General features: G+C 43.1%; 1 protein-coding gene across 1 annotated transcript in view; it reads left to right on the forward strand.

The window, feature by feature from the left end:
* The window catches only part of C2CD2 (C2 calcium dependent domain containing 2), a gene marked incomplete at its 5' end in the record, with an annotated part of 74868 nt that overhangs the window by 39323 nt on the left and 22783 nt on the right, over positions 1–12762 (forward strand). Inside the window, 3 exons of the mRNA XM_006156373.3 lie at positions 4471–4593; positions 8093–8216; positions 9858–9966. Coding sequence (XP_006156435.2) covers positions 4471–4593; positions 8093–8216; positions 9858–9966 — 356 coding nt within the window. The remainder of the gene's footprint in view (positions 1–4470; positions 4594–8092; positions 8217–9857; positions 9967–12762) is intronic.

Raw genomic sequence — 12762 nt, forward strand, 5'->3', positions numbered from 1 at the left:
GGTTGGTCTGGGACCCAAACCCAGGCATCCCATGTGGCCATCTTGTGCAGCAGCACCCTACTGTTTGTGCCATTGTGGCTGGACCATGACAATAAATATTGAACTTTCATGCCTTTATATAGATGCATGCAGTGAGATTTTTTATTTCATTTTTTTGTTTGATTTTTTTGTTTGATTTTAAGTTTGAATTGTACTTTTAAAACTTGCATACATACAAAATTGTATGTATACAATTTGTACCTGACGATTTATTTACATAAAGTATGTGTCCTAAGTATTTTCCCAGTCCTCAATGTATTTCCTTTATCTTCTTCCTTTCCATATTTGCATCTCCTTTGATCCACAATGGCATCATTGGTTCAGGCCTTCGATATGCTCAAAACAGTTTGGCAATTGCTTCACACCACCGCTGACATCCAACCTAGCAAAGCTTAGGATTGCTCTACTGAACTTTTTGTCAGAATGTATTCACAAGGTAGAGTTCTCTGTTCAAAAATTATTTGAATTAATTTTTTTCTCTGTGTGGCCGTGTTACCAATTTGATGATCATTAAGTTTGTTTACATCTGTTATTATTCAGTTTTAGGTTTTAATCTTCCCATCTTGGTTGTCTTACATGTGTTTTTGATTATGTAAAACTATCAGTGTGATTTAAAAGCCAAATCTCCATGCAAAGTTATACTCTGAAGTCCTGTCTTTCTTCCCCCATCCACTTCTGCACATGGCAACCTGTGTCATTAGTTTTTGTCTATCCATTGTGTGTTTCTCTGCAAAAATGCTCTATTCTCCCTTTCTCACCCAAAGGGTGGTATGCCTGGCACACTCTTTACATCTTTCCTGCCCTTCTCACTCCCTAATACCCTACACATTTCTCTGACCATTGGTGAGAAATGGGGCTTTCCCAGTGAAGATAACTCTGGAATTAAGTTAGTCCCATAACTGGCCTAGTAGGCTGGTGACAGACCCTACAGACTCTAGATGGATACAGATGGTATAGGGAGATGGGCAGGGAAGGAACTGGAAGGAAGCTTGTCAACATAGCTACTCTGATCTCAAATGTGGTGAAACCTGACATTTTAGTGCTGCGAAGCTCATCTGTTACCGTGGGCTTCCTTCTCTGTCAAGTGAAGAAATTGTGTAGGTCAGAAAAAATAAGTAGATAAAAACTGTGGTATATCCCTACAATGAAATATTACTCAGCCATGAAAAGGAATGAAGCATTGATCTATGCCACAGTGGGAGTGACCTAGAAGACATGATGCCAAATAAAAAGAGCCAAATGCAAAAGACCACATACTGTATGAATCCATTCATATGAAATGTCCAAATGAGGCAAGTCCATAGAGACAGAAAGCAGGTTAGTGATTGTCAGGGCCTGCAGGAGACAGACATGGATGGGGAGTGTCTGTCTATGGGTAGAGGGTGTAGTGTTTACTTGGGAGGAGTGGTGACATGTTGAAACGTGATGTCAGTGGTGGTTGTACAACATTATGAATGTCTTGAATATCCCTGAAATGTATCATTGAAACTGGCTAGCTTTATGCCATTTGGATGTTACTTCATTTTAAAAATTAGCTATCAAGGACCTATTCGAGAGAGGTAATGGCATAGTTGTTAAAAGCACAGACCCTGGAGCCTCAGCCGCTGGACTTGACTCCCAGCTCTACTAATGAGGAGCTATGTGACCCCATTCCTGTTAATTAACGTCTCTGTATCTCCGTTTCCTCATCTGTGAGATGGAGATAATGATACAAGATGGTTACAAGGATTAGATGAGTATGAATGCAGATACGTACATAGACTCAAGTCAGGCTCATGGGAAAAGCATGTAAGCATCAGCTATTTCCGTCACTAATATATTAGAGTTCCAGGCCCATAGGTGGTATGAAGGTTAAGACACTGGATCCTACATGGCAAGCTGCATGGTTCAAATCCCAGACCCAGTGGCTTAAAAATTTGGGGCTGCATGCAAGTGTATTATGCATGCTCAAAATCCTGCAAGGAGAATGGAGGGGAAGGTATTGCATCTCCCCAGCCACCACCACCACCACCCCACCCCGCAGGGAAGTGATTTCTCTCTTTCCTTTTCTCTCTGTTCTCGTCGCTCTGATGAATGCACATGCTTTATAGCAAAAACTTAAAAGAAAAAAAATTACTTTAAGAGTTCATGGCAGAGAGTAGAGTTCAGTGAGAGACAGATTGGGCCTGTGTTTGCTGTAGAAAGACCTGGCAGGGCAGAATCAGGCTAGCCGTGCCCTGCAGACAATGCAGACTGAGCTTTAGATGGATTTCTGAAAGCCTGTCCAGCCCCCTAGTGAGCAAGTTCTCAGTAGGTCTGAAGCCCTGATGGACTTGGGCACCTGGAAGTGTCCTGACCCCCTGGATAGGCTGGGGTGGTTGGAGCTCTCACAGTGAGGGCATTTAGAGCCAAGGGGAAGGAACTTGAAGGACAGGGACACCGCAGGGCCCTTGAGCTGCCCAGAAGAAAGCAGCAGTGACATGAGGGACCCTGAGTCTTGGCAGACACTAGCTCCATGGCAGCTGCTCTCTCCAGAACCGTGGAATGTGTGAATACCAACGCAGCGAGAAATTGTTCATCCAGTCCTGCTTTCGAGAGGATTGTAGTGTGGCTATACCCCTGGGGGGGGAGTGATTTCTCACTTTCCCTCTCACTGTCTCTCTCTCTCTTTCTCTCCCTAGCAAGTGCACATGCCCTAAGGCAAACTCTCTACAAATACGTATATGTATATATTTCATAGAGAGAGTTAGAGAGAGACAGACAGATAGGCATCCCCAACAGGGTGTACCATGGTCTAGTTCCAGTCTTAGACAGAATGTGCCTGGTATACACGGGAAGACCTCAGGACAAGAACCCTGAACTTCCCACATAACCTCAGCATCATGGAGCATTGTCATTATTGCTGTGCTGGGACTGGCTGAAGTTTTAAAAAATAGATCCTGCTTGCTAAAAAATTGTATTGAGATATAATATTTATGAAGCGCATGTATCACTGAGTATCAGGTACCCAGCTCAAGAAACAGAATGGTATCCACTCCCCAGGGAGCCCCCTGTGCCATTCTACCCACTGCTTAACCCCCGACCCTCGACCCCCCCCAGGGTGACTGTGATCCTGACTTCTGGTGCCTTGCTGTGTAACAAGCCCACAGGCCTGACAGCTGGAAGCCACAGGTACTTATTGCCTCTTAGTTTCTGGAGGTCAGGAGTCGGGTTCAGCTTAGCTGGGTCCAAAGGTGAGGGTCACAAGCCTGCAATCCAGGTCTCTGCTAGGCTGCACTGTTTTGGGGAGCTCACCGTACTCTTTCAGGCTCATGTGATCGTTGGCAAAATGCAGCCCTGTGGTTGCAGGACTGAGAGCCTCAATTTCTTGCTGGCTGTCAGCCGGGGCTGCCCTTCCTTTCATGGGAGCCAACTTCTTCACAGCCCACTGGAGAATCTCGCACTCCAGTGGGCTAGAAGGGGGCCTTGTACAACTTGCCCTTTACCATTGGTTAGAAGCACATCACAGGCCCACCTGCATTCAAGATGAGGTGCACTTCAAGGGCAGGACTCATCAGGCTACCCTAGAATTCTGCCTGCTACAAACAGCAAAGATTAGTTTCACCTGTTCTTACACTTTCTATAAAGCACTCAAATAGTATGTGCCTGTCTGTTTTGGGCTTCTTTCCCTCAATGCTATGTCCGTAAGTTCCATCTGTGTTGTTACGTGGAGTTGTATGTCACCTGTTCATGGCTGTGTGCACTCCAAGGTGTGGCTGCACAGTTTAGAAACCCATTTAGCTATTGATAGAGTAGCGTCCTGGTTCAGGCTGTTGTACACCTTAGCCATCTGTAATGGCACAGCAACAGCATGGTGCTCCATGTGCCGAAATCTATGGGAAGGTCCCAGGTTCATACCCTAGGGATGTGCCAAGTGTACATGTGTGTGTTCATGATCCTAGCAGACTGGGGCTGGAGGAACATTGAGGGATGAAGACCCTGTTGGAGATCTCTCTCTCTCTCACTCCCTTGTGGAAGACATGAATAAATACACACTAAGACAAAAGTGAAATACCATAGGCTAGAGGGGCGGGCTTCTAAACAACAGAAATTTTACTTCTCACAGTTCTGGAGACTAGAAGTTCAAGATCAGGGCGCCAACTTGGTAAGGTTCTGGAGAGGACCCTCTTCCAGGTAGACTGACATTCATGTTGTATAGTTATTTCTTTTTAGATTTTTTTTTTTTTTGCAATGAGTATGAATTACTTCTGAAATCAGTAAAATGACCTGCCCTCCCAGCTGGTAATGAGGGAGTGTCTCAGCTGTCCTGTCCTGATCTGAGAGCAGAGTCCCAGAGGGCAATAAGAGGCATCGCCCTCACATCGAATTACGATGAAGAGATTGAGAGTTTGCCTGTCATGGTGCATAAGCACTTGGTTATGGGATGATCTGGTGACTGTTTCCTCTTTCTAGGACCCAGTGGTTGAGACAAACGTGATCTCTGAAGTTCTCAAGGACATTTTGAAGCGTCTGGTTAGTTCAGCCTCCCCCTCAGTGGTTCTGAGCAGCAGGCCTGCAGACGTCAAGGAGGTTCAGGTAAACCTGTTTGCAGCTCATGGGTATTTCTGAACCCTGTTAAGAGTCATGCCTGCCCCTGTGCATTTTCTGTGTTCCTCTACCTTCTCCAGTGAACTGAGGTTGCAAGAATGCCTGCTGATGGATGTGGGCCGTGGGAATGGGATGAAGCCTCAGGTTTGGAACTCAGAGCTCCAACATGCTATGAGTTGAGAGGGGGAGCTTGCAGGGCCTTTGTAGCACAGTCTTGGTCAGGCCCTGGTCCTCCACTTTCTAAGAATCAAAGCTTTCTTTTCACTGTCCACTCAGAGCCTGCTCTCTGGGACCTCACCATTCTGGGTTTGATCTACCTACACATCACATGAACAAAGAGGATGCTGCTCCAGAGCACGTGGAGCCAGGTGTGCTGGGCGAACTGAGACTGTTTAGTCTGGGCTGATGACCTGGCCCCACCTGCACCAGCCTCTGCTCTGGGAGCCTATCTCCTTTGGGAGTGTAGGGCAAAGAAGGCCAGCATCATCTGTTCCACCCTTTTCCATAGTGCCTGCCTCCCTCCCCATTCTGAGGCCACTCTGCACTGTCTAACTAGGGTGCTGCTGATTTCTCTCTTTAAATTCCTGTCCAGAGCATTTGCCCATGCTTAGGGTTGATGTAAACTATCAAGAGCCCTTTGCTTAAGGCGGCTGATGGCCATTGTAAGCTGATCTTGTTATGATGGTTAAGTAAAACAGGCACTTTCAGTCCCTCAAACTTTAAAAAGATTTCTACTGGCAGTGATCTTATATGGTATGGTAGACCATCCATCTTTATTATATGAGGGGTTTGCTTCAGAAAGTTCACGGAAATAGAATTAAAGTACAACTTTATTTTGGTGGAAAATCCAGGTATTTTTGTTTGTTTTGGTAATACTAATTTTCCATTAACTTGTTGAAGACCCCTTGTATAGTTCTTGATGAAGTCAATTTGAAAATGTAACTTTATGTGATTTGTAAGGTACAGGTTCTTGGTCTGGTTCATACTTGGGAAGGTTTCACCAACTGTCAGTATATAGTATCTAGAGACTTTGATTATTGGACAGATATCAGCTGATTGCTGTGTTTTGTGTGGCTCTGGACATGGGGGCTCATACAGATATGAACAATCATTTTGAACAGGACTGGTCTGTTGTCTGTGACTAAAGGGAGCTGGATCCCACATGGTCAATTATGGTTTAAATCTGGCCCCACAGGCTTGAGAGACATGCATGTGATGTATGCCCAAATCCTAATGGAATAGGGAAATGGAGGAGAGGAAATTGTTGTGTGATACCCATTGTAGGGTGCATTTTCCTTCTCTTTATCTCTCTGCTTTTCTCTGGGGAATGTATATGCTTCTGACAATTAAAAGAAAACAAGGGAAGAAACTGTGTTTACCCTCTTGATAGTCACAAGTCAGCAAGGGCAGAAGGGCAGGACTCATAAGAAGCTCAGGGATATTTGTGCAGTTTCCTAGGGCAGGGTGGAGGCTTGGCCTCCCCATCGATAGAGAATCAGACTGTGTCACCAGAAAGTAGCGGCCCTTGTCCACCAGAAAGTGACAGCAGAGTCCAAGCAGCAGAGGTGACTCTTGATTACTTTGAATATGACAGTAAGTTTTTAATGTCAAAATTTGAGAAACTTCATAAATTAGTAGTATATTTCTAGAATCCATGGAATTAAACAAATAAAAGGCACCCTGTTGACGATAATGTATATGGTAATATCTTTGACTTGACTGATATGCATGCTGGGAAGACCAACTTTGAATACTGTAAAGATGAACAATGATTAAATGTAATTTTTTAAAGTAAGAATAAAAAAATAAACAAAAGGACCAAAACTACCTTAGATTCAATAATGCCTTCAAATAAATTTGGGAAGTTTCTCAAAATGGCACATGTATTGTGTCAGAGTTCACTACAGAAACAGAATAAATATAATATACATATGTGTACTTTATACACACACACACACACACACACACACACACACATACACATATAGTCACCCTTTCTACTGTGGGTGGGCTTTATTTTATCAGTTGAAGGCCTTAATAGGAAGAAAGGGCTGCTCTGCAAAAAATGCATCTTGACTTTCCTGATAACCCAGTAATTTATTATAAGGAGTTAGTTCACATAATTTTGAATGCTAGAAAGTCCAAAGATCTGCATTTGGCAAGCTAGATACCCACAAGAGCTGACGGTATAATTCTAGTCTGTCTGATGCCTAAGACCCATGAGAGCCAGTGGTATAAATTCCAATCCGAAGTCTGGCAAGCCCCAGACCCAGGAAGAGTTGATATTTCAGCTCAAGTCTGAAGGCAAGAAAAGACCAACATCCCAGCTCAAGGCAGACAGGCAGGAGTAATTCATTATTGCTCAGGGAAGGGTTGATCTTTTTGTTTTATTCAAGCCTTTAGTTGATTAGATAAAACCCACCCATATTTGCTTTACTTATTGTATTGATTTACTCAAACTTATCCAAAAACACCTTCACAGACTCACCTGGAATATTGTTCGACCAAATATCTGGGTACCCTGTGGCCTAGTCAAGGTGACACAAAATTATAATAATATCACACACATACAGTTGAAAATATTTCATCTCTCTACCAGACATGTGGATTACTCTGTCCCCAGTGCTCATGTCCCTGGAATCTGAGGACTTCTGCAATGATTTCTTGGCTTCCTGGCACCCTCAGCTCCCAGTTGAAAATGTCTCATTCAGAACTGTACTGTCTAGATAATTACCTTCAAAACTCTAGTGTCACTTGAGATGTCAGGAAGCATTCTGAAAAATGGCATTCAGGTCAAATCATCACTCAGGATCTCTGCCTAGGAGGTTTGTATTGCCCAGAGGCCCATGCCACCTTTGAGAAGCCTGCCCAGATTCCCAAGGGTTTCCAATGAAAAGAGCCCCCTTTAAAGAACACCTACAGAAATGAGTGAAAGGTGGAAATGAGTTTGGGAAACATTGGTTTGAAAGTGGGGACCTCTTGATTGGGGGTTGGTTTCTACTAGAAAGGCCCTGATGCCTATATGAGGACTTGATGAGAATGAAGCTGGTCTCTGCTGCTAGAGTTCTGTAGATACTTAGATTATCACCAGGTATTTAGATATCCCTCATACGCATGTTGGACTCTGCCTTAAGGGTGGGACATGGTCATCAGCTGTTGGCCCTGACTGGTGACCACTCAGTACCAGTGGGCACTGGGCCCCCTCAGCCTGATGAGATTGTCCTCACTCTCCAGCACCTGTGAGTGTGTATTGTAGCCAGCTGTACCCCAGTCTCCTCCTGCAGTGGCAAGTGGGGAGCCCTTTGGCCAGATGTGTTGCTGCTTGCACTCGTTACGTGGAGTAGAGATGGCTCCATCAGGGGAAGGGGATATGGCTCATTGTACCCTCTCTTCCTCTAAGAAGAGAACATTGCTACAGAGCAGGCCACAGAGCTCAGGTGGTCCTAGGTCTCCCCCAGCCACTGCTGTTATTTTTTTTTTTTTTCAGAGTTTACAGTGCACCTCTTCTACTGCTCAGGAATCCTGTCCTCCTAAGCCTCCAAGGCTTCATGAATTCAAGTTACTGGTGAGGAATATCCGAGCTTCGCTGCTAAATGATCCTGGTGCTTCAGGTGGGTGTTGCAGGCACACAGGGATGGCCTGCCTGAGCACAGTGGAGAGACTGCCTTGACCTCTCCTGTGGTACCCCTCCTTTAGATCTGCAGCATGATCCCTGCCTTCGTTCAGGAAGAACACCTAGCAAACATAACAGTAATGCCTGACAGTTAAAAATCCGATCCAGTATTTGCATGCATGGAGGCCAAGGGAAGAAAGGAAAAAGATTATTTTTTTGCCTTTTTTCTTTAATCTAGTAGATTCCTTTCTATTTGTCCTTTCTTCCTTAACTTCTTTCTTCCCTCTCTCTGCCTCCCTTTTTTCTTTCCTTCCTTATTCCTTCTTTCACTATTGAACTATAAGGACATACTTATTAAGCACCCCTGAACAGCGTGACTCTTCCGTTTATCTAGAGAGGGGGGACTGCATGCACGGTGGAGGGGGTGTCCCAGGGCTTTGGGCACCTGGGGACTCCGTGGTTCTAGGAAGCAGTGGCTACACTTAGGGTGAATACAGAAGTGCTGTGGGATGGAGAGCCCTTGGTGGGTGACTAGACTCATTGCTGAGGTCCCAGAGGTAGGGCCCCCAGGAGAACACACATCTCCTCAGTGGGACTCAGTTTTGCTAAGAATAGGGGTGAGCTCTTTTTAGGTGTGCAAGAATGTTAGGGGTACTTGGTGTTTATGTGTGAGGGGTTTGTCCCAGGTCCAAAAGCGCAGGCTGGTCACCTTGGCAACTGAAACTTGTTTTAAAGCCAGTGGGAGATGGTTTTCTGGTTAAAAAAAAAAAAGTGCTTTTGTGTTGCCCTTTGGGCTTATCCTACACTACTGAAAATGGTGTCTGTGGACTTAGTTGGCCAGGATCTGGCATCTGCTGTGACACCAGGTGTTGTCCCTCATCTTGGAAGGATGTTGCACCCTCTATCCCATTCCACCCCTTTCTGGGTTCTAGTCTTATCTTGAAGGATGATTGAGAAGCTAAGTAAGACAATGCATGTAGAGTACTTAACCCTGCCTGGTACTTGGTAAAGGGGTAAAACACTAGCGATTACTGATCACATAGTATATTCTGGACTCTGCCATAGAGTTAGGGAGTGGGGGGGTTCAGAACATTGCCTCAAAGCAGAAACCACTACTCACTAGTGAAATATCCTGGTATTTAAACCCAATGCCCGAGAGAAGTTCTTTGAGCTGAGTTAGACAGATAATGGGAACACATAACTGTTCAAAGTAGGGAAAAGAGGTCTTTGTGAGAAAGCTCCAGATTTAGGAGTCATCCCAAATATAAGTCTAGACTTAAACTAGCCCTTTCTTTGACAAGACAATAGTCTTTCCTAAAAGTGTGGCCATATCTCTGCATGTAGCGGTGTTGCCTCCAGGTGAGGATCCCCCAGTAGATGCCTTAGGACTGAGGGGAGAAAGTAGGGGTGCTTAGAGTCAGTCCAGGGCTGTTAACGTCAAGTACAGAAAAAAGTTCTTCAACCCCAGTGAAGTCCATTGCTTTGAGAATTTGTAAATAGCAAATGAAAGAAAGGCCCCTCAGAAGTGGGTAAGCCAAGAACTTAGTTATTTAATTTATCCTTTATATATGCAAACAATATCTTAATATAATTAAAAAACAAAAAGCAAAGCCAACCTGGTATCCCTTTATTTAATTAGGCAACATTAACCTGGTGTGCACAGCTCAGCTGAATGACCCTGTTCAAAGGTTCTCAAGCACCCTACCCAGAAACACTACCGACCTCACTTGGGAAGAAGAATTCACCTTGTGAGTACAGCTGGGTTAGCAAGGGTTGGGGTTTCCACAGCTGTAATTATTCAAGAGCACCTAATCCTGAAGTCATTTCATATCACTATTTATACCAAAAAAACCCTGTTTTTTAAGCATCTTAAAGGTAAGTTTAAGTTTAAGTCAACCATGGATTGCTTTTTCTTTTTTAATTAAATTAAATTAAATTAAGTTAAATTAAATAATTATTATTCTTCAATTAGACCAGAGAGAGACAGAGAAGGAGAGTAAGAAAGCATGCCACCAGGTCCAGGACTTGAACTTGTGGTCGGCCACTAGGGAGTCCAGTACCTTAACTACCATGCCACCTGCCAGTTCCAAGAATGGATTGCTTTTTTAAAAAATTTTTGCTATATGGCACATGTGCTTACTAGAGAGACAGAGACATAAAGAAATCACCCCTCCAGGGGGAATGGCCATACAGCAATTCCTTCTCCTCATTCTCCTCTAGGGATTAAGGTATGCACACACATGGTGTAAGTTTCTAGCTAGCTGCTGGGTTTGAGACTCGAACTGGGGTCAACCAGTGGGAGTCCAGTGCCTTAACCACTAAGCCACCTGCTGTCCCATGGATTTCTTTTTAAAGGTAGTTCCTAATATCAATTTTCTTTTCATGCCCTGTTATGAGAAAAAGAACTGCTGTTCTGAATCCTACATGACTAACTATATGGTTTGAGTCCCAGAACCAGTGACTTGAAAAACACAGTCCCCCCTGCCTTAGAAATAGATATTCAGCTCAGAACAGAAGGAAACTTCTGATCATATCGGACTCTGATAAGGAGAATAGAAAAAGGGAAAAGTATAGACCACTTATAAACACTGAAGTAAGGGGGCCAGCAAATGGCATGGTGGTTAAGGCACTGGACTCCCACCCCCAACTACACAGTTTTGAAAATACACAGGGTGTGTGTGCATGCATGTCCAAAATCCCAAGAGGAGAATGAAGGAGAAGGGATTGTGATATGGCCATCCCCCGGAAGGATGATTTCTCACTTTTCCTCTCTCTCTCTTTCTCTGTCCAGCAAGCACACCTACCCTATGGCAAAAACCTAAAAAATACATATATACATACATACATAAATTATTATCAAATAGAATCTAGTAGCATTTTTTTAAGTTTATTTATTTATTTCACATGACAGAAAGTGAAAGACAAGCACTCTCAACAGGATCTCATGTTGTGTTTGCTGCCCTCCAGACTTCTCAGTCAGCTAGAATTACAAGCACATGTGACCCTGATCTTCCATATGGCTTCCAGCATCACAGAGTATTGCACTACTGCTGTACCATCTTAACTGAGTCTACTAACACATTACAAATAAAACCACTGAGTTCATATCAGGAATGTAAGGAAGGCTTAATGTAAGTATCTACAATATTAAGGAAATTCACTGTACACTAGATCAAAGGAGAAAATATAAACTTTAGCCCAAAAGATAGTCTATAACATTTAGTACCCATTTCTAATTAAAAAAAAACTTAACAAGAACAAAATTTGTGGATGCTTCTTTAATAAGTTTAAAAAATTTTTAAATGGTAAGTATCTTTCACTAAAGAGAAAGATACTCATTGTTCTGTTTTAGACATACTGATCAATGCAATAAGATAAGAAAAAGAAATAACATACAAATAATAGAAAAGAAGAGGCAAAGCTCATTGTTACTTGGAGACATTTTTGCATATCTGGACTACTCAAGAAGTCAACTAAAACTACTGAAAAATAATAATGGATATAGCATAAAATAATAAATAATATTATAAAAACTAATAGACATAATAATTTAGTAAAGTGGCTAATTTAAAAAAAATACAGAAGTCAACTGCTGTCTGATGTTTAAGCAATAAAAAATTAGAAAATGATAATTGAAGAAAACATCCTTTGGTGTGGTGTACATGAGAGGGCTTCAAAAAGTTCGGGACCAGCAGTTAGCGTAATGGCTATGTCGCTGGACTCCCACGTAGTCGACCGCAGTTCGAGTCCCGGACCCGGTGGCTTAAACTCACGCCGGGCGCGTGTGCGTGCGTGCCCAAGATCCCGAGAGGAGAATGGAGGAGAAGGGATTGCGGCGTGGCCATCCCCCCTGGGGGGTGATTTCCTGCTTTCTGTCTCTCTGTCTCTCTCTGTCTGTCTGGCGAGCGCACGCGCCCTATAGCAAAAACCTCTCAAAAAAAAAAAAAAAGTTCATGGTAAATGGAGTTAATTTATTAATTTATGTTTGTGCAAATTTTTTTTTAAATCTATACATAGTTTTTTTCACGGTATACATTCCCATGAGCTTTTGAAGACCCCTACATGCACATATAATAAAGAGCTTTTATAGGGCCAGCCAGTGGGTGGTGGTTAAGGCAGATCGATCCCATATGACCAACCATATGGTTAGAGTTCCAGACCCGGCGGCTTGAGGAACACACTAGGTGCGTGTGTGTGCATGCCCAAAATACTAAAAGAAGAGAGAAATAGAGAAAGGATTTCAGTGTGAACATGCCCTTTAGGGGTGTTTTCTCACTTTCCCTCTCTCTGTCTCTGGTGAGTGAGTGCATGTACCATCTGGCAAAATGTTTTTTTTTTAATTTTATAATCATTAATGAAAATATTAACATTTCCTTAGAAAATTGGACATAATATCCAAACTGAGAAGGCAAAAGTAAGAACTATAGATCGTATCAAACTTCTGAAAAGAGGTTCAATTTCAGAAATAATTAAAGTAATACAGACTTACATAAAAGAGAGAGGTCATTCTTCACTTTATTTTATTTATTTATTTATTTTTTTTT

Source organism: Tupaia chinensis, unplaced genomic scaffold (assembly GCF_000334495.1).
Source record: "Tupaia chinensis unplaced genomic scaffold, TupChi_1.0 Scaffold000492_1, whole genome shotgun sequence".
NCBI lineage: Eukaryota > Metazoa > Chordata > Mammalia > Scandentia > Tupaiidae > Tupaia > Tupaia belangeri.